Source organism: Lepisma saccharinum, chromosome 6 (genome assembly GCF_977018435.1).
Source record: "Lepisma saccharinum chromosome 6, izLepSacc3.1, whole genome shotgun sequence".
Taxonomy (NCBI): Eukaryota; Metazoa; Arthropoda; class Insecta; order Zygentoma; family Lepismatidae; genus Lepisma; species Lepisma saccharinum.
Window position 1 is genome coordinate 92,321,079 of NC_139234.1, and position 23,837 is coordinate 92,344,915.

General features: G+C 39.4%; 1 protein-coding gene across 1 annotated transcript in view; it reads right to left on the reverse strand.

The window, feature by feature from the left end:
* GlyT (Glycine transporter) overlaps positions 1 to 23,837 on the reverse strand; it is a 135,996-nt gene that overhangs the window by 103,720 nt on the left and 8,439 nt on the right. Inside the window, exon 2 of the mRNA XM_083124458.1 lies at positions 21,314 to 21,515. Coding sequence (XP_082980584.1) covers positions 21,314 to 21,515 — 202 coding nt within the window. The remainder of the gene's footprint in view (positions 1 to 21,313; positions 21,516 to 23,837) is intronic.

The following is a 23,837-nucleotide window of genomic DNA, read 5'->3' on the forward strand; positions in this document are numbered from 1 at the left end:
AAGTTAGAAACTGACAATATAACCAAAAACTCAATATGCTGACCAAGGCAGAATTTTTTTTATTTTAAAACATAAACTAAACTTACGTTTCAACCTTCTAGCAAGGTCTTCTTCAGACTCTGTACCAAGTACAAATGAAATAAGGTACAAAACAGGAAGATGTATATACACAAAAATAACTCCCCTCCAGACACATGATAATTATAAAGTTGTTTATCTGGAACATTCCAGAGAAGCAGGGCGTGACATAGAGTGGGATGAGGCTAAGCAGATAGGAAGGGAGAAGAGAATACTAGTGAGAAAATGGAAGGAGGCCAAGGAAATAGAGAAGAAAGGGGAAGATGACACAATGAACTGGAATTGGGGACTGAAGTTAAACAAAGAATGGAAGAAGGTGTTATCGCGCCTGTCAGATGAAACAACAGTTGACAGGAGAAAGCTACCTGCTGGAACACCTCGAAAGAAATGTTCCAGATAAACAACTTTCTAACATTCTTGTGTATGTATGTATGTGTGTATATACAAGTATATATATATATTCCTGTTTTTGTAACTTATTTAATTTGAATTTGGTAGAGAGTCTGAAGAAGACCTTGCTAGAAGGTTGAAACGTAACGTTTAGTTTATGTTTTAAAATAAAATAAATTCTGCCTTGGTCAGCATATTTAGATTTTGGTTATCATGGAAACAAGGCTTAATGGTGTTATAATTAATGGTGTTATTTTTCCCAATCGGCTAGGGCGGAAAGTAAGCCAGCGTGGTATCGCATCAGTCTGTTGATGTCCTCAGTGTTGCGAACTGCACGATTGAGTGAGTGTCCAAGTGTAATGTATACTGACAGCCATGTAAGTTAGCATATCCACCAAGCTAGTTTAAAATCTATATTCATAAATAAACTATAAAGTTTCAAAACACAGGAGAAACACAAAAATATGATTACTAACATACGCATGACATATTCTATGTGAAGATAAACGTTTCAGGGCGTTCGGTCTATTAAGACAGCTTACATGTCCATGGACAGATCCGGCAAATAGAGTTGGTAAAACTCGCTGGTCACAATTTTCAAGTGCTTTGCGAGGTGAAAAGTTATGGCTTTTTAGGCGGATGAATTTCTATTTGTTTGCTTCAAAAACTTTAGTGTTGGCATTGTTTACTATTTGCAACGGAAAGAACTACGTGGTGCTAAAGTGGATTTGTGAATATTGCAAAGTGTGAAAGTCTTGAAAATTGTTTCAATCATGCGCGATCGTTTGTTGCATTAAATACGTTTGACAACAGACCAACTGAAATTCGAAAAAATGAAAAACTGCGCCAGGACATTCATCTTTCCTCTTAGAGAGTTAAGGAAACAGTATCAGGTAGAGTGCTAATATTTTTCAATATAACGTACAATGTAGAGGCAATGAATTGAAGACTAAAATTGGTAAACGCTGTAAGTGCCAAAAAAATTCAAACACTCTTTTCCACGTTAAACTGTGAAATGTGCCATGCTTATAATGTGGAAAACGTGAAATGTGGCTGGTAGCCCTATAAGTAGTTCAAAGGGCGCGTAAAGAGGTAACTAATGTGCACGTTCTTACGGACTGATGTGCGGAACGATGCGATTTCCCAACACTTTAGCTTTTGGCACTTACAACGTTTACCATTCTTAGTCCTCAATTCTTGATTTTCTTAATTTTTCGGGATCTGCTTCCCCAACGGAAAAAGTAACCGCATGCCACTGCTTCCTGGTTCATTTTAAGTCACCAGGACAGTAAGCGCATACCCTGGAATGCATGCGGGTGGAGACGGGCTTACTTCGGGGTAATATCAAATACTTCTTAATTCCATCAATATTTCCTCATTTCACGATTATCCAAAAGTGACAGCAAAGCGATGTAAAATAAATCAAATCAATCAACCAATGTGTTTAGCTTTTTGTGATTGATGACCGAAGAGTGGCAACACGTCTTTAGAAATCTGCTATAAAATACGTTGGGGATACCGTAGGGGGCAGGAACATGGCGAGTGTTGCGATTTCTGGTGCCGTAACTAAAGCTCCAACTTGCCGCAGTGACGATCGCATTATTCGTCGTTATCCCTGACCTGCCTCTGCAAAATTAATAGCGTCTGCGTTCCCCTGATTACGTGTTCATTTATGGGAATAGTTCGCAACTCTTCACTCCACACGGGTTCTACCTTGTGACATGCTGCAATGCATCACTTCAGTGTATTAATACGCGCACCTGGAACTCCAGCAAACTCACTGTGGTTCTGTTCGGTTGAAAATTCAACTCCAGTTAACTAGATTGTCACAAAATAGTGTTTACACTTTTTGAATGGTACGCGTACTATCAGAGGATAGAGGTTGCAGGGGGTATCTCATCAATTTTAAATGGTAAATGGGGTCACTCCACGCTTCATTTTATGTCATTCATAAAAAAAACCGATTGAACAAATCATATTTTCAATAAGTGCTGAAAATTTTCAGATTTATATTTGTGTCTTGACAGAAAGAAAATGTACACTATACGATCAGAACAGCTAATTGGGACTGTCTTTAAAATAAGATTTTGACACCCAAGCCAAGAATTCTAGTCTGGGACCTAACTTTTGTGGATCTGAATCGAACTTGGGCATATATATTTTTTTTTTGAATGGGGCGGAATCCAAAAGTTTTCTACCCCATAAAAATGCTGAAAATGCCAAAAATGCTGAATTACTGTACATTTGCGAAATCATAAAAAATACTCATTAACTTGCTTCTCAGGTCCCAGGAGCTTAACACAAGTTCCATTAACTTGTTAATTCTGAAAATTGTTAGGGTGGCAAGTGCCTCCGCCAAGTTACGCCTAATTAATCTGGAACTCCTTAAATACAAGATAATAGCGATTGCCACTACTAATATAAATCTAACGCCCATATAATTATTTTGTTCGTAATTTCATGATCAATTGTTGTTACAGAACTGATCTGATCAAGATAATGAAATCAATATCGATTGTTCTGTATTTTTAGTCATGATATTTTATAAATGTTTTAGCTTGCTACCAACTTGACAACGCATGCTGAAACCAAAAAATATTTCCAACAAATATTTCAACCTTCCAACTGTGTTTTAACTCAGTGATGCTGGAAATATTATGTACGTGTAGCTTCATCACAAGATACGTCAAGCCATGGCCTTGTAATTTTCCATTTGTTAAATTTTTCACGGGTAGCCAACAATCAAGAGGATTGAATTGGTTGACTGAATTATTGTTTTAACTCCACTTTATGCACAGAAAGGCTAATCGGGACTGGACTTACAGTTTAAGATGTAATTCGAACCACTATGTGCCTCCACCGGTTATCGAACCCGGGACCCCTTGATTACAAGGCGACGACGCTACCACTGCGCTATCGGGGAGGCACTAACAATCAAACAATCAAAAGGAACTCGCCTCTTTACTACTACTGCCTTCTTGTGTAGATACACTGGCAAATTTCGAGAGCCGATCCTTTGATCAAAACACTCTACCACCACCAGCTTAGTTCCAGGAATTTAACAGCGCTTGAGGCCACATCTGCATTCTCCAAATGGAGCTTTTAGTTGTCTGACAGAAAAGTGTTTGCTATTGAATTGTGAAGCGGGAGAAAGTAACTGAATTGGCAATTATTTGTTGTTTCCCCCCAAATATCATTCCTCCCCAGGGATAAAATTTATCAAGCAGAGAGAGAGGGGACACAAGTATCCAGAGGGGAGAATTCCTCCTCATCCCCCCTACAAATACCACCCTTCCTGTGGAAATCTGCTGTTTGTTGACGTGTCGATTTGTTCTATAGCATTGCAGACAAACTGTTAATGCCAATGAACATCTATAATTTTAAGGTGTTTGACACGCAAGGAAGTTCATACTTGCTGTTAGTAGGGTTCCCATTATTAACGTTCAAAGTGTATAAAGACTATTTTGGGACACTCTGTACAAATGTCCCATTCCTATATTATCACTTCTTCAACTAGTGTTACATAGTTCCTGAACATGTGTAGTGTGTGGGTGTGAGTCTGTGTATGTGTAAGTGAAGCAAAAAGTAGAAAAAATAGGAACTTGCATACAAATTCACCTTGTCGATACACGAAGATATTTTTTTCTATTAATTTAAAGGAATATTTCAATGTATGTTTCACTAACATGTCTGTCTTCCCTGTACTCTTCATAATGAGACTATGATATTTACAATTTTTTCACATCACAACACCGCGTTGTTCTCTGCATCGTTGAAATGGTCTTACATGTTACTCTCAAAGCATTACGGTGTGTCAGTCCCACCTGAGACTGTGCACGGAGTTTCCTCCAGGTACCCACTTTATACAACGCTGGTTGGGCGCCGAAGCCGCTCGAACATGTGGAAAAAATCCCGGCACTCTCGCATGGTTGTCAGACGCCCAAACGAATTGTTTTCTTTTACAAGAAAGAATACCCTCATGCGGTAGTATCCCTCGTCATTCATTTTTTCGCAACTTTCACACATATCAATTTTACTATATTCTCAAACCCAAACATCTACGTCCTAGCCGGGATTCGAACCCGACTCCCCGCCCCAGTCTTCGTAGCGCGTTGCGCTGACCACTCTGCCACGGAGGCCGAAAACGAAACAGGTGCCGCGGCTTCAATTTAACCTAAATTATCGGAATGAATTCAAGAGATTATAATTTCTCAGTTTTATGTGGTAGAAATGTAATAAATACTCAGACACTCAAGACACATCTTGTGTGCGTTCTATGTTACGTGTTCCGGTCTTGGCTTGTCCTCACTGACAATTTCAAATTTCTTAACCCTAAAACTTGGTAGAAGAATAGAATTAAAAGGATATACACAAATAAGTAAGTTATAACATATAAAATGTAAATATGGAAAACTAATTTATTGATTCAATGCCCGTAACCCGTAGCTCTGAAATTACTTGCGGAGTGAACTACATAATACAGGGTGATTGAAAAGTCCCTTAACACCCTCTATAAAAAGTAAAATAGTTATTCTGGGTACAAATTGTCATGATAGAAACAGATTAGGCCTTGGGGGAATCATATTGGTGTGTTCCAAGCGGAAGTTTGACATATTGGTGGCCACCATATTGAATTTAACTGGGTTTTTTTTAACGGAAGCGGGTGATGTGATATTTCAAACCAGTCTATACTTTCAAGAGAAACGTAACGGTGAAAAGGTTTTCAAGTTTTCTTTAATCAGCCAAAAATTATGACTGCATGGTTGTAACAAATGTCTCACTTTCCAGGTGTGAGAAAACATTACCAGAATGCTCCTAACGCATGAGGTTCGCATCGAGTTGTACTGCTGTCAAGGGAGAGAAGTTCACGGCAAATGATCTAAATCAACTTTTTGAGTAATTGTGTAACTACCACATGAGACACTGGATTTCGTTGAGGGTGTAGCTCGCTGATTAAAATCATTTGCAATGGCACTGCACGTTCCAAGACAACGGTAATTTTTTATGCACTCTCATGATAACTTTAGTCCCACGATTCCACACAATGGAACCAAATGACCTGAAGTCTCATTGCTCCTCCCACGTCCCTAACCACTCGTACATTGAACAATTGATTTACTTTATTTTACTTCGCTTTTCTCCCACTTTTGGCTAATCGCGACGATGAGGATGAGTGATGATATGATGAAATTGATGAAAGGACACTCACAAAGAACACCCATTCCCAAGCCGTCGTGGCGCGCTGTGCTAACCACTCCGCCACGGAGGTAAACTAACGGAGGCGTTAACCTTTTTGAGACCGATACACGAAACACGTCCTCGTCGCTTGAAGCTCACCCGTGACCTTCTTGGTGAAGCCACCGTCACCCACGCGCGCTTGCTGACACGCCATAAATTACTTGCTCGGTGTCGCGATTCTTTCGCTCGTCTTCCTCCCAACGACGCCGCTCCTTAGCAGTGTTGCCACATGACAGGAAATTTCCCTTTTTTAGCCAAAAGGGAAAAGGGAATTTCCATTTAAAATACCGCAATTTCAGGGACATATTAAGAACTATGACTGCATATTATTTCAGTTTATGTTTAATTCCGGTTTCATATCCACATTTTTATTTCTATATTTTGTGTCTGCTCCTTCGAATAGAAGCCTGTATATATTTATATTTCTGTTAACTTTATCGTACGTCGCTTTTCTGCATCTTCCGATAATAATGACGATGAGGGTTAACGATTAAATGGATTCCTGACCTGATCCAAACCTGGGACATCTGGCCAGGAAGCGATGAAGTTGACGTGTATGTGATTATTTCTTTATACTAACATGGATCAAGGGAAATACTACTACTACTACTGCTATCACCCCCACCTAGTGGTTGCAGGACCTTGTCGTTGATAGTGGGGATTGCGTGCTTCAATGATCCCCCAGGGTATACCGGCGGTAGCAGAGCTAGCTACCTGTAGGGTCTCTCATGCCGGGCAGGCTGGTAGGGGGGGGGGGGGAGAGAAGCAACCGATCGGTCCTCCAGGATTGCTGGGGGAAGACTGTGCTGCCTTGTACAGAGGGATTTGGTTACTCAAAGGCTAGGAGAGGGTAACTCTGATGTAAAACAAAGGGTAGGAGGGACTCTGAAGCTATTAAAAGCAACCTTCCTAGGGGACGGAAACACTGTTTCAATTGATAACAGAAGTATGGAACTGAGAAGAAATGCCTAAGGATTGGCAGAGAAGCATATGCAATATACAAAAAGGGGGACAAATTGGAATGTAAGAACTATATGTGTATTTCACTCTTATGCACACGATATAAAATATTCACATCAATAATAAGAAGCAGATTGGAACCATATGCAGAAACAATCATAGGAGAATACCAGGCTGGTTTAACGACCATTGACCAGATATTTACAGTAAAACAAATATTGGAGAAGTGTTGGGAAAGAAACGTAGGTGTCTTCCAAATCTTCGTTGACTTCCAGCAAGCTTATGACGCCATAGATAGAGATATGATAAGCCATATCATGAGACAATTCAGAATACCAGAGAAGTTAGTCAGATTTGTAGAGCTTACAATGAAGAGTACCTTTGCCTTTGTACGCATCCAAGCAGAGTTGGGAGACTTCTTTGAAGTAAAGAAAGGACTGAAGCAAGGCCCACTCATTTTCACCTGGCAGCTACGAATTGACACCAGAGGCACTCTGTCGTTGTTTGATTGACTGATTTGCTTTATTTTACTTCGCTTCTTGTGCCACTTTTGGCTAATTTGCGTAGATTGGGATGAGTGATGATATGATGAAATTGATGAATGGACAATCACAAACATCCATGCCCAGGCCAGGATTCGAACCCGGGACCCCTGCCGTTGTAGCCGGGGCCGGCCAGAGTCACTCTACAATACAAATCTACACAAGTAGTTGGATATGCAGACGATATTAACATCTTGGGTAGATCACTAAGAAGAGTAAAGGAAGTCTTTAAGGACCTGAATGAGGAAGGAAAGAAAGTTGGACTAAAAATAAACGAGAATAAGGTAAATATATCAATCCAGTCAAGGAAAAGAAGAAACTGTGAACAGAACATGGCAATAGAAAACTTTAACATCGAAATGACCAACAACTTCTCATTTCCAGGTACAAACCTGAATGATAAAAATGAAGAAATAGCATAAATACAAGCACGTATTCAAACAGCAAATAAGGCCTACTTTGTAAAAAAAGAAATGTCAATTGGAGAGCTGGAGTGATGGTATACAAAAAACTCATTCGTAGTATTGTAGTATATGGATGTGTAGCATGGACTCTTACGGAACAAGCTGCTAACAAACTCGACTCATCTGAGCGTAAAATCCTCCGAAGGATCTTGGGACCTATTCAATCACAAGGAGTGTGGAGAATTGGATATTATGACGAAATTTACAAGCTTTATAAGGAAGTACCTCTCCAAATGAAACATAAGAATAAACACTAAACTGGGCTAGCCATGTAGCTAGAATGGATGAGCACGGGATCTCGAAGAAGATGCTAGGAGGAAACGTGGGAGGAAGAAGACCTGCAGAAAGATCAAGGATCAGATGGGAGGAGAGTATCCAGAAGGACGCAGACTCCATCCTTCACATCAAAAACTGGAGAAGAGCAACCCAAGGCAGGACGTTCTGGAGGAAGAAAGTTGGGGAGGCCATGGCCCGAAAATGAGTCTAAGCGCCATAGGTATCAGGTAACTGCTACCACCACAAACAATAATAATAATTACAGCTACTTCTACTGCTGCTACTACTACTATTAATTATTATTAAATTATCATCATTATTATTATTATTATTATTGATTGATTTAGTTTATTTTACTTCGTCTTTTGTGCCTCTTCGCTAATTTGCGGAGATGGGGATGAGTGATGAAATTGATGAATGGACGTTCACAAACAACCAAGCCCGAGCGGGATTCGAACCCGGGATCCTTGGCGTCGCAGCACGATGTGCTAACCACTCGGCCACAGGGTCCGGCTATTATTATTAGTAGCAGTAGTAGCAGTAGTAGTAGTAGTAGTAGTAGTAGTGGTAGTAGTACGTTGCAATGGTGTGACATAAATGGTATGCAAATTAATGTAGCTAAATGCAAACTATTGAGATGTTCGAAAAAAACAATTGTATTGATTCTCAATATGTTATTAAATCTTATAAGGTTTCTATTTGTTCTAGTCATAAGAATTTGGGCATAATTATTGATTCTAAATTGCTATTTGGTGTTTGTAAAAAAGCTAAAAAGGTATTAGGTTTCATATCTTTTAATTTGACTTCCCTTAATAGAGTGGAATATTTTAGATTCCTATTTATAGTTTTGGTTCGACCATTAGTGGAATATGGAAGTGAATTATGGAACGTAGCAGCAAATAGTCCCACCGAGAAAATTGAATCAATTCAGAAATTATTTATTAGGTTACTGTGTATGAAAATGAAGGAAAGTTATACATCACTAAATTATATGGAGTGATTGGATATACTTAATTTGACAACCTTGAGCTCAAGAAGGAAATATAAAATTAATTTTTTGATTCAAAATATTTTGTCAAATAGGATTGTTAGTGAATAATTTATAAATAAGATAATATATAACGTTCCAAAATACAAAACAAGAAAAAATCATTATTATCAGTAAAATTGAAAAATGGTGGTGAATTTTAAAAAAATATTAATCGATGATTAACTATGAATTTCCTTAAAATATTATCTTTAGGTATAAGATGAGGATTACTGTAAAAACCATTATGAGTTAATCCTTTTATATTACACTTTGTGACATAGTGCTGTATAAGGTTTATTTTTTTTAACTGTTCTCAGTACTTTAAAATGAACAACTATTATTATTATTATTGGTATTTTTATTATTAGTAGTAGCAGATAGCCAGATTATTATTAGGGCTGAGCCGATACCACTTTGAACCGATACCGATACCGATGCTTGAAAACTGTAATAATTAAAACGTTTTTTTCAAAATATAAATTAATATTAGTGTGTAAGTATTCATTTCTAATTGTATGTATCAATTTACCAAGATTTTTACTTGAAATATTCTAGAATCACATAAGAAGATTAAATTACATTTTATGTTATCACAAAAATTTAGTTTGTTCACACTAAACTACCTTCTTATATATAAAAAATCGATGTATGTATGATTGTTCCGGCATAACTCTCGAACGCCTGAAGCGATTTCAACCAAACTTGGTACACATATCACTTACAATCTGGAAGGAAACACTGTGAGGGTAAGACACCTCTGGCACCCCTAGAAGTGGGGGTGGGAAGGGAGCCTAAAATATTCTGTTGCTTGGCATTTTTGTGTGTCATATCCTGCAAGTTATGTTTCCCGCCACACAGCACAGCGAATTTGGTTGTCTACACAGAAGGTGCGTAGTTGGCATAGTTTTTTGGGTCGCTAAGATGAATAGCGACACTCCCAATGCCGTTCCACTCCAAGTTTATTTATCGGCATGCGGGTGAGAGGGGGTGAAAAATGACCTAGATTATTTCGGAGTCGCTAAGCTAATTGTTGACATTCACGATTACCAAACGTAGTACACATATGACTTACAATCTGAAAAATAATACTGTGGGGGTAAGACACCCCTGACACACCTATAGCTGGAGGTGAGAAGGGGGTGACATGTAAAAATTATCGAAAACGACCGATATTAGTTTGGAATCCATAGTTCTGGGGGTCCCTAAGATGAATAGTGACACTTCCAATGCCGTTCAACTCAAGTTCATTTTACACTATGGTTAGAATTCATTATTTTCCTGTCAAATAGAAGATTGGGATAAATAAATACCCGAGTAGCGCTGGGTAATCAGCAAGTGCAAATAAAAATTTTTGTATAATTTCGAATATAATGAGATCCCGCGAAAGTGCCGCGTTGTATTATTGCATACCCCGTGAAAGACCAAAATGCCGAGAAAGTATCGGCCGGTATCGGTAAATAACTTCCAACCGATACTTCTGGTATCGGCGGATACCGATACATCGGCATCGACATCGCTTCTGCCCTGATAATTTTTAGATGCCCTGATTATTTTTATTACTACTACTACTAGTACATGATTTGTTTAGGTGAAGGGAAAAATTGGTGCAAAAAGAGAAATTTTACCCTCATATTGTGGCAACACTGCTCCTTAGTGCATGACCTACGCTCCGAGGATGAGCGTGTGTGTACCTGGGCGGCGATCGAAGCCCGGCAGACGTCCCGTGGCACAATCGATACGTCCAGGGTCGGGAGTACTTCGGCCGGTTCAAGAGCGTTTCTTCCCTTGCATTTCATCTCGCTATAAATAGACGCGCTTCCGAGTATCGACATCTTCTCTTATTTCCGAGGCAAGCTTTCAGGAGATTACAAATCGCCCGGGACAAGCACAAATTGCCGCTAAGAAGAAGGAAGGAATTTCCTAAGAAAAAGGAAACCACAAAACAGGCAGATGGCAGAATCCTGCTTACGAAGCCTAGAATTTTCCTGTCCTATGCGAGAACTTCAAATGGTGGGAAATTTCTGATCCTACGGATCAAGTATAATGATAAGGAATTAGTTTTTTCGCTTTGTTATTTATATTTCTTTAGGTGGGTAGGCCATGTGGCACGAATGGGAGAGGATAGAAGAGTTTGTACAGGATTTCGGTCGGCAAACCTGTTGGTAAGTGACCTGTAGGAAGGTCAAGACTAAGATGAGATAACATTGAGATGGACCTAAAGGAAATCGGTAAGGATGGAAAAGATTGGATTGATCTTGCCCAGGATAGGGACAGATGGAAAGCTTGTGTTGCTGCAGCCATAAACCTTCGGGTTTAACAAGGCTAGAGAGTTAGTTAGCTGTTTTTTTTATTTAATGTCGTGTTGGCTGCAATGACAAGAACAGACCACAGTAATGATGAATGAAAATATATGTACCTTCTCCGGAATTCAAATGTAGAAAACTTGGAATTTTACGGCCACTACACTCAGAAAACTAAATGCATTATATCTATTGATGCATTAAAATGTGTTTTATGGTCTCTACGACCGGCTCCCGTGGTGGAGTGGTTAGCACATCGCGCTACGACGCTAGGGGTCCCGGGTTCGAATACCTGTATCTGCTAAGAATCAGATTCATATATGATGCGTTTTGGTGCATTTTTGTATGTCTTAAAGAAACACCAAATTGCATCATACCGTAACAATCTATAAAATCATTGAAAATGTTTAAGTATAAAGAACTCCAAATCCAAGACATTTAGCCATCACTTTTCCAGACAGAAAATAGCTAGAAACATCTAAGGAATGTCTTGTGAGACATTGCCGAGCTTCCTTGATCGCAATCGTTGCAAACAGGTGTAAACAATAGCAATCAAGGAAGAGACTACAGGTAACTGAGTCGGCATTGTTAGTAAATTGGATGGGAATAAATGTCTCGGAGGGGAGAGGTCATTGATCAGATTTAGAGCAAAGATTGAGAGGTGAGTCAGTTACGAGCAGTCAGAGAGAGAGGCAGAAGTACGATCCATAGGAAGAACATGTTGATGCGAATCGCGAGTCAGGCTCAGTCGTACAGTCACGACCATAACCATTCTTCGCGGAACTTCAGCTGCTATACCTTTTTCGATGATGCATCAAACGCACATGTGCATCTCGACTGAAAGAAATCCTCACTTGCATCATATGATGTACTATAAAAAAGTAGCTGGGGTGGTAAGAGACGATGGGGCGACGCAGCCAATATAACAATATCACGTAATGTACAGCAGACTCGCGATTATCCGAGCTAATTGGGACCGAGACTGCCTCGGATACGGAAAAACTCGGATTATACGGAGATAATGTGCTAATAGGTCGTAAATGACGAAACAACACTTAAAACTGTATAGTAATTATTTATTACTAGTATAACGTAAATGAAAAGATTACTTTTTCAAAAAGTATTTCATAGTTTTTTGAAGTAACCTCTTTTATCTCTTCGACGCTGCAATGTAACGCCAACGCTGTAGGGAGAGTAGATCAAAGCGGCGTAGACTCCTCTTGCTGTTCAACGTAGGCCATAGCAGCTTCGATCGCCTTCAGTCCCTCAGAATGTGATATTTTCGGAGTGCTCGTCTCGTGCTCTTCGTAATTTTCTTCAGGATTGATGACTATATCAACATTAGCGTCGTCAGTCAGCTCCATTTGTTGATCTTTGTTATAACCACTAGAGGACGTCTTCATTTTCGATTAGCGTTTCCACTGGTAGCTCATTAGCTAGCTGGACGAGTTGAGAGACATTTTCATTGTCCGATCCCGGCAAAGTTTCGTTGGATTTCTCCAAGCCAAACAGCTTTCTCCATGATATTTGAAGTGTTGAGTTCTTAACTTCATCCCACGCCGTCGCAATACAATATGAAACATCTTTCACCGTTATTTTTTCAGAGCTTCCGTTACGCCCATCCCTTCATCCAATCTGCAAATCAACACCTGAAGAAGCCTCCGCGAGTAGTTTCCTTTCATAGTCTCGAGAACTCCTTGATCCAGGGGCTGTATTAGTGAGGTTACATTAGGTGGCAAGAACATGGCTTTAATATCGTCACTACAAAGTTCGTTGGCGTCCGGGTGCGAAGGCGCGTTGTACAAAAACAATACCGCTTTTCTAGGAAGCTTTTTCCTTATTAGAAACGCCTCAATCACAGGATCGAATTCCTTGAAAAAGCAGTCATTAAAAAGTGTGTTGTCCATCCACGTACTTTTTTTATTTTTGTACATGGTGGGACGACAATTGACATTAACGTTTTTAAACTCTCTTGGGTTTTTTACTTTCCAATCGGGGGGGGGGGGTTCTTAACTTAAGGGAGCCAGATGCGTTGGCACAGGCTAAAATGGTCACTTTTCCTTAATATTTTTGAACCCAGGAGCTGTTTTTTATGATTTCGCTGCCAGTCTTTCTAGAAAGCATTCTGAAGTCTAGTTCTGTCTCATCACAGTTGAAGATTTGATTCTATGTCAGTCAGTTAGGCAAAACAACTTCTTTCATTTTTGAATGAAATTCAGCAACTTCAGATGAATTAGCTGACAATTTTTCCCCAGTAATGTTGAGCTGTCCAATGACGTATCTCTTCTTTCATCTGTCCACCCATCCATCGCTCGCGGTAAAACCTTCTTCGCAGTCCTTAAATTTTTTTGAAAATATATTGCCTTAGCTTGCACCATAAGACCACTTACTGGACTTCCCGCGCCTCGCAGATGTGAAAACCACAAAAATAAAGCCTCGGACGTCTGCTCATATTCACCTTTCTTCGTCGTTTTCCGCGCTAAACCACTGCACCCGCTCACACTTTGACTCACCCACATTTCAATGTCCTTCCGCTTACGTCTCCAATCTCCAACAGTCACTTCCCCGACTCCATAATCAGCAACAACCTTTCTAATAGACTCACCTTTATCCAACCTTTTTATAGCGTTGAATTTTGTTTCCAGAGAAACCACACACCTTTTTCGTTTGCCACTCATACTACATTACTCCCTTAGAATAGGTCTACACAGATTTAAACACCACTGTAACAATCAGATACACCGACAATGTAACGAAACGGTGACTTGACTCCAACTTACCAGTAAACAAACAGGGGGTGCGTTATGAAGCGCGACGTTTTCCAACCACTCCCTCGGTTAATCGGGACTCGGTTAATCGCGAGTCTACTGTATAATCATGGCAAAAGTTGGTCTATGTGGGTCAAAGCCATTGATGGCATCATAGTGGGACAGCGGTGCGGGCGCCCCAGATCACAGCCAAACGATTGCTCGAAAGGAGCTAAGTTTGCAACAGTGCTCCCAGGTACCGCGGATGGAAGAACCTCACGGAAACCCTCCCTCATGCCCTTTACTCGTTATGCTCCTCCCTTTACAAGCTTTACGATTCTTTCATTTACGTAAGCCTTCACTTGTCGTTGCGGCAATTCTAATTGATGCGGTACCAAACAAATTCAAAATTAATTTTAAATAAAAACACAAACTTCATATCTAGTATTTTAATGCAACGTTCGTTTGTTCTAAATGTTCGATTTCAAAAGGAATTGTAAAGCTTAAAAATGACCTAAATGAAAATAGAGCCACGACCTTTTGGTCCTAGCTTACTTATCATAAGAGCAAGATTGCTTAGCAAATTTCCTTTTGCTTGTTTTTCACTTACATTAATATCATTGCCTTCACATTTCTACTTTCAATTTAACACTCTCTCTGTGTGAAAGGAGATGTGGGAATTCTGCTCCAAAACGCCTTCTAACCTCCCTACAAAAATTCGTAATGACTTAAGAGTCATTTGTTTTAAATTGCATTATTAGGTAGAGTGCAGAAAACACCAATAATACTGAACTACAACAAAACAATCTAAAACACTTGTTAACACCTTAATACTTCACAAACACGTGCAAACTGAACACTAGCTGTCTGGATATTGAAGCACTGGCTCGTCCAGTGGCAAGTCAGCGTACAGCAAATAATGTGGCGGGACATAACTCAAGTCTCTGTTTATTCAGTTACATAAAATAACGATCGACTTGATGTTATTCGATGTGCAAGCACTGCAAGCACACTAAAGTAAGCACAACCTTCGGTCTTTCAAAACAGGTTAAAAACTAAACTAGTCTGGATTGTACGTTACTACGGCCCGATTTAGACGGAAGCATTTCCTTTAGCATTTTTACTAGCATAAATGCTATGGAAATGTTTCCAAAAATCTTATAGCAGAGAGTACTTTACACGCAAGCATTTCATGTAACTTTTCGGTTAGCTTTTGCGATTACAATGTATAATAAATACAGCACGAAAGACAAGTCGAGTTACACCATCAATATGAGTGCACGGTGTTCACATTTGAAACAACTGAAATATTCTTCCATGCGTGTACATGAAAGTGTGTATTGAAGCATGGCCATTGATTTGTACCGAATATATAGGAAACGTTATTCTTCTCGGTTGAATAGTTACGGGCTTTTAAAAATGTGAAGTGATACATTGTTTACTTCTCACGCTGCCGCCATTACACCTGCACTCGTGACCTAGAATTCGCTTCTGATTGGTTATGCTACGAAAAATGCTACGGAAATAGCATCCTACGATCCTATCCTTGATAAATGCCATGAAATAAGCCATGGCATCTGAAATGCCACAAGATTTTCACTTTACACGGTAGAATTTTGGTCATGGCATAAACGTTAAGAAAAATGCCAAGAGAAATGCTTTCGTCTAAAGCGAGCCTTACACTTAACTTCCTTATTAAAATCTCATGTGAAATCTCCCGCTGTTTGTCTTCTATTTGCTTTGTTCCCAGTTTTATGAACACTTAATCTTTTCTTATCTTCGATTAATTATTTTCAGTCAAAAATACGTAAACGGAATGAAATTCCGTTTTGGTACACAACGCCATTTCTTATTCTCTACTTGCTCACCGTGTTCCGTAACACCGTTTCGAGCCAATATCCAGGCTTCTAATTCGTCGTGTGAGAACCAGACGGACAGAACTCAATTTATCAAATTTATAGGAGAGAGGAAATAATGTATTCTTAGGAATATGTCTGACTTCAAACAAAAATCAGAAAATTGGAGATACGTGACTCAACTTTATGGTTAAGATGAAGAGATATGAATCCAAATAAAGCTATTCAAATAAAATACGTTCAACAAAACCGAAAACCGTATTTTTTTAAGTTACGTTCCTCTCCGTGGTTCTCACGAATATAGGCCAAACCGTAAAGAATTAACCTTGTCTGTAGACATCCCAGGTCGTACTCACAATATCCACTTCTTGGGGGATTCCAAACCAAGTGTCTCAAAATAATAATAATTATTATAATTATATTAAGTTAATTAAAATAGTACTAATTAAAGTATTCAAATTAGTTAATATTATATTCTATTACATGAATAGGAAAAAAACGGTGTAAGGATAGTGATATAACAGCATGTATTCTAGCTTAACTGTAGTTGAGGTCATCAAAATCTGTAAAAAAAAAGCAAACAACTGACGTGGCAAGGAAATTAACGTCAAATGGATAAAGATTTGAACATTTATTGAATATGAAAAGAAAATATGTTAGATCAAGTTGACGAAAAGTAAAGTTTCTGGTGATATTTTATGAATATTATTATAAGTAGTAATAAATTTTGAATAAATCTCCTTTGGTACTGTCATTCAAAGTCCTATGATCCCAATGTAATCCTTTCCTTCCAATAAGTTCGGCGGAAATAAATGACCCTCGATTAAACAACAAGTTGAGTTGATTGACTTGATGTTTTAAGTACACTTTATGCACAGGAAGGCTAATCGGGACTGTACCTACAGTTTAAAGTGGGATGCGAACCACCATGTGTCTCCATCGGGTATCGACGGAACCACTTGATTACAAGACGACGACGCTAACGCTACGTCATTGGGGAGGCCCTAGACAACAAGTATATTTTCATTATTTAATATTAGTTACATTATTATTTCATTATTTAATTTTAGTACTTTTTAAGTTTTTAGAGAGGGGTCCGGAGATATTGGATATTGTAAGCACTTTGTACTGACTCAATATTACCATCTAGACGCATTACTTGGATAAAAGTCTCCACCGCGAACTTTCATTGGCGACTACTGTTGGGAACTGGTAGAAATCGTGAACGCTGCTCCTGTTTTATCTCCTACTCCTTTCTTTCTTTCAAATTTTGAGTTTTTATGGACAATTTATGCTCAGATAGACTGACGTAGAGACTAAAGTGGTGTACGAACCACTGATTACAACAGACTAGACACATCCACTTTTTTGTATTCTGAGCCAACCAGCTACAATATACTTCTGAAATATATTGCAGGCCATATTTCATTTTACTTCGACAAAATATAATACCTCCAAATAAAATTATAATTTTCATCAGGTATAAGGATGACTACATAAAAAACTATATACTTATGTGTTTGTCATGAAATTTGTCATTTACATTTTAAAAGGGCAGAAATTCATGTAGGTCATGTCCCACTTTGATCCATCATTGGCACCGCACCTGCTACATCATCCTGGTAATAATTATAATATATGTTGAAGTACAAAAATATATATTTTTAAAAAATTTCTCTGGATGTGCCAGTTTTCAGTTAAACAGGCCAAAAGGCAAAGCAGCAATAGGTCCGTAGAATTATTCTCAGAATATTATGCCATATTGTGACAGTTTCCGACCCTTCGTATTTGTGTTATCATACTTCGAGATAAGTCTTGATGCATTGGGTTGTCCAGAAAACAATTGTGTGACTTTGTTCCAACGTGTGATACAGGTGAAATGCTTCTAATCAGAGAAATATAACTTTTTCAAATTAATTATTGAAAAGCACATGAAACTACATTATGGGGTAATTGTTTCATGGCACTTGAAAGAAATCTAGTAGAACGTAAACCTAATCTTACTTCGAAAAATAAAGATATATTGAAAATATTGCCTTTACAAGCAGATCCACCTACTCATGGTAAAAATTACTAGAAGGAAAAAAGACTTACCAGCTCAGTGGCGACTCTTGGATTTTCTTGGGTCTAGGAAGTTATGGTAAGCAGACCGAGGAAAGTTTTCGAATATGCGTTCAATTACACGGTCACACGTATCGCTTGTATGTGTACCTTGTAGAGTCACGGACACTTCTGGGTTGTAATGATCCCTTTGAAAGTCAATAGGGTTGTACAACGCAGAAGTGTCCGTCACTGTACTAGCCATTGCATTTATAATGTTAGCTGCAGCCCTCCCTACCTGTTGTGTGTGGATTGAGGACATCTTTCCCAATACCAACCTCCTGATAAGAGAAAAGTGCTGTTTCAACTCTTAAATTACGCTAAATGCGATACAATTATGTGCTAGGGTCTATTATTATTATTATTATTATTATTATTATTATTATTATTATTATTATACAATTATTATCATTATCATTTTTTGATAACTAGTAGTTTTAAGTTCAATTTATGCAGCTATTTTGGAGCTGTGAACTGCGTTGTTGATTATACACTGCACAACAAATTTGAAGACATTTTCTATCTTTTAGATAAAATCATGTGATTTGGACTTAACAAAGGGTACAGAATTGAAGTGTGAAAACCGTATGCTTCATTATTTGCATTGGACAGCCTGATGCATTGCTACAAGTATGTGTGATAGGCATATTACAATACACTGTACAGTAAGAAAACACAGTAACAATACCTACGAACATGACGTTGTGGAGCATTTACGCTTATACATATCTGTAGGGGTCTCCCTGATGATAGACCAACAATAGTCAGCAAGTATACTGCCGTTCCAACTCTGAAACACTTTTCAACCGCAGCAATGTCCTGGTGGAACCTTTCCCCTATTTCATCACTGTCTGTTCCCAGGCTATTCAGGGAAAAGCCCACATGTGAGTCCAGAAAGTGTAATTTGAGGTGCATGTGGCACCCCATGATATGAAATCAGTGCACCATGTCAGGAACAGTGACTTCATATTTGTGAGCTTTGGCATTACCCAGGAAACTATAACACACCAACTTGAATGCCTGCCATGCTGCATTTGCTGGGTCAGAAAGTGTAGAATCAGACGGCTCTAAGCTGTGTGGGAATTTCGTCCAGAGGTACCTGAAAGCTTGCCCTTCTCGGCCTAGTGCTTTGACGAAGATTCTCATCAAACCAAGCTTGATGTGTAACGGGGCGAAATATATTCTGATTGATTGATTATATTAAAATAATTTCTCTCTCGTTGCCGCATCCCACATTTTGGGGCTTCTCAATTAGATCACGTGATATGTTCTTGATGCCTGTAGTAGCGGCCAGTGTTTACGGACATAATGATTATCTCTGTCCCGACTGTCCCACTCACAGAGGAAGCAACAGTATTTCACGTAACCTTCTTGCATACATCTTATCCTGTCATACCAATTTATAATTTCGAGCATTCATTCTTTGTAACACGGAAGAAACACACTTTCGGCTATTGTACCATACGTTTCTTATGTAACTTTCAAATGTTGTATGTTTTGGATAAATTACACGTGATACACGGAAAAAAAATGCAGATTCGTTTTTGTCATGCACAAATACATTAGAATCACACATTTTCACCTAAAGGACAAATTTCGTGTTGTGCAGTGTTATTTATAATATTAAGAAACATTAGGAATTTCGACCATTCAATGGGTTCAGTAAAGTGCTTGAAAAAAAGTTGAAGAATATTGGACTACTGGTAACGGCGTTCGTTTGTTTCATTTGTGTCCCCTAACTTTCTACCGATTTCCTTTTATAAAATGTTCCTCACTTGTTAAATCGGCGAGTATAACGAAAAGATGAAAACATGAGGATGGACCACGACCTGTAAAAGCTTGTCCCTTGGTCGGCATACTTAATATAGTTTGAAACAAGTCCGCTGGATAAGTACAATGAAAATTTGGAGATTATTTTTAAAAACTCTATATTTCCTCAAAATATATTCATTAGAATTAAATTTCTCTGTTTCCCAGGGACGCCCGTTTTTTAGATGATGCTGGATTTTTCCATTATGCCAAGCACAGTGCTAGGTGCCAACGAAGTTCAAATTTTGCTAGGTTTAGAACTATTATGCTAGGGTTGGCACCACTGATTTAGGATACCACCGGAGCTTCCTCGCGGTCTGGTAAAACTGGGGAACCCCCCTCCCTCCCTTGCACTGCCCCTCACAGTCTGGTTCTAGTATGACGAGAAACCTTCCTCAGCGGCAGGCAAAGACGGTCAGTCGTCTTTCGGCAGCAGATCTGGAGCGAGCGAGTGATAGCAGATGACTCTTGACAGTTGAGTAGCGAACCTGCATTGCACCCATCATTTTATAACGCTCATTGAACTCTTAAAAATTACAGAACTGGAAGTAAGTATAAATGAACTGTAGGAAGTTCCTCACTTCCTACATGAAGTAATCGCTCTATTCAAAAGTCATGCCCATTAAATTGAGCTTATTTGCAGGGTTAGATTAATCTACAGTTAAATCAGCGATAGAGCTTATAGCAAACAATGAAGAATTTCACACAGTATCTTCACACAAATATATGTGACCCTACACGTTCTTCGGTGCAGATTCTCGATCCGAAACAAACATACAGGGTGTCCACATGAAACCTCCCTGATTTCAAATTACAATTGTGAGGGAACTATTCGATATAAAGCCTTGCGGTTTGCGACATCATGTAAAGGAACTCAAAACGTTTTTTTTCTCTTTCTTTTCTTAGGTGCTGAGTAATTAGCAACGACGAGGACAGGAGAAGAGAGAAGGCAGTGCGTTGTGTAGTATGCGGAAACGAAATTCACTCCTAAGACGTGCATTTCAACGGGAGCCACAAGACGTAAAAACAATTAAGGCTTGGTATGACAAGTTCCTAGCGACTGGGAGTTAGGTTCTGGAAGAAAACGTACACGTGATGAAAAGGTAGAGGTGATGAGGGAGGATTTCGAGAGAAGTTCGCCATCTGTTCCTCTGGATTTCTTCTTGAGGGGTTATGTAATAGACACGGTCTACACTTCACCTGTACGTGGCCTTCGTGATCTCCGCAGGGGAACTGAGAACGCCATCAACTCCATCACCGCTGACCTGCTAGTGTGCAAATGGGTTTAGATCGAGAATTGGCTAGACATTTTGAGGGTTACGAAAGGAGCCCATGTAAAAGTGCACTAAATTTTAAAACAAATTGAGTTGCTTTACATGATGTCTCAAACCGCAAGGCTCTATATCAAATAGTTTCCTCACAATTGTAATTAAAATCATGGAGTTTCATGTGACACCCTCTACATCAGAGAAAACTCTTGTTGAACGTGGTAATGCCACACTGCAAGTGGAATTCGTACTCACCGCCGCCGTTGTTGTAGCAGAGGTAGGGGAACCTCCAAACGTTCCCAAGGCCCACGCTGTAGCCAAGCAGCGAGAGCAGGAAGTCAAATCTTCCGGTCCAGTTGCCTCTCTCTGGCTCCGTGAGTCCCGACGCCTGGCTGGTGGTGTCGTCCGCCGGGTTCAGAGGCACCTGCGAGTTCGCCACCGAGCATTTGTCGTCGTTCTGCAACGTAAAATGCGCCAGTTATAAATAATATAAACAAATACAAATTACACCTAGCAATTTATTTCCACTTGGTATTCGTGCTTTGCCTTAAAATAATTCGACCCTAGAACTTCAATATTGGTATATTTGCCATGTTTCTCGGCCTTTGATCTTCAAATCTCTAGAAAAATACTATTTTTTAAAAAGAAACTGAAATGTAGTTACTTTGCCCAAAAGTAACTCTGTTACAGTTACTCATTTAAATTTTAAATAATTTTAAAAGCAACAATAAGTTCACTTTACATTTTCTTCATTCAAGATACCTAAACTGTAATTGATTGATTGATTGATTTGGTGTTTTAAGTCCACTTTATGCACAGTAAGGCTAATCGGGACTGGACCTACAGTTTAAAGTGGGATCCGAACAACTATGTACCTCCACCTGGAATCGAACCCGGGACCCCTTGTTTACAAGGCTACGACGATACCACTGCGCCATCGGGCAGTACTATAATAAATGGTACTACAGAAAAATTTCATTACCAATTTTTTTTCTTTTTTTTTTTTTTGCTTATTACAAATGCAGTTAGTCTGAGAAACTATGAAGGAGCTATGAGGAGCATAATGCAAATCACTAATATATATATATTATGTGTACAAGTAACAAAGAAAATGTTCGTCCGAAGACTATGAACCACAGTTGACTGGCGACGCTATAATCTCTTCATCATCAAGTATAGATTTACTTGGCAGCTACATTTGGAACAGGCACACTGTCGTCATGAGCCATAGGCCTCGTGGCAGATTGATTACAAAATTTTAGTTTATTTATTCTGCAACACCCAGACTTATCTGCTTTACTAAAACAGAAGTCATTATAGAAGTTGGATTATTCTAGCCATTGTCATTAGTCGCATTACGTGTTTCTTTACCATGTAACCATGTTGAGAAATTGACCCCACATGGCCAAAGTGCGCGCCGTTTTCGCTGTTTTCCAATAGTTCTTCTCATTGACTTACGAGCAAACAAAGAGGTACGTAATAAAAACTGTCAGGCTAAATTTTGCAACTTTTTATCCTCGAAATCGGAAATGAAATAACTGAATCACAAGAAGAAAACCAGGAGCCTCTCACAAGTGTTATATTATGCTTACACACTGCCCTGTCGTAGTTGCCTTCAGCTTCAGAAGGCAACGAGAATGAGTTACTCTATTGATATAATCAAAGTAATCCATGCCATGTTGTTTGCTCCGTATCACGCCAAAGGCGAGATTCAAAACCGGGACATTTGACGTCATGGCTCGATAGACTAATCACTTCGCCAAGGGGTCCGGCTGAAGCGCTGGAAGTAGCTTCTTACAAGCATATTACATCGGCGACCTTCAGTGGATCTTTAAAACTCCGCTGAGACGGGAATCGACAGGAAATCAGTTGAAATAACGTAAAGTCAGTCTTGTGCAAAAAGTACCATTAATCACAGTATGTAACTGGCTCAACGGCTTTAACGATCGGAAATTTTAATCCCCTTTAAATAGATCGCGATAGCAGATCTCGCCCCCAGTTGTAGTCCAAAAGTTATAGAGTTAACAGTTGCAGTCTTCAAGTTATAGATACAATATCGGTGCTACGCTAGAGTTAGAAGCAGGGAGCGCTCCTTAAAGACATTTCATATCAGGACATATCATATCAACCAAATCAGCGGAGACGATCATCTCTACAGGAATCTACATATAAACGACCATCCTTTCTATTGCCATCATGACCCCGCGCTGTCCAGTCAATAGAAGTGTTAAATATTGAATGTTGTTCGTGTTCTCCTTATTTCACAGGGGTGAGTCCCCTAACATATAAAAGGTACCTCTCGTAGATGCGAGTTGCCTTAGGCTGGCACAGCCTAGTTCCGATCCCCAAGAAACCCGTAGGGGTTTTATACGGCTCTAATGAATTGTCTTTGACAATTTCCAGGGCAAATCTGGACTCGTCCGTGAACAGGACGTTGCACCAATCCGAGACAGTCCAATTGACATTTTGACGACACCACCTTAATCTTGCCCCTCTGGCTTGGACGGTTAGTGCAACACAAACACGTGGTACAAACAAGGGCGTACAATCCCTTCATGTGGAGCCTTCGGCGCACAGTACTGGCAGACATTGTCTGTCATTGTCTGTCTGAGACATTGGACTGTCTCATAATATTGGTGCAACGTCCTGTTCACGGACGAGTCCAGATTTGCCCTGGAATCAGATGATGAGCGTTACTGGAGAGAACGATGCACACGCAATCAGGCCAAGAACATCATCGAACATCACATATTCAGAGGTGGCAGCGTCATGGTGTGGG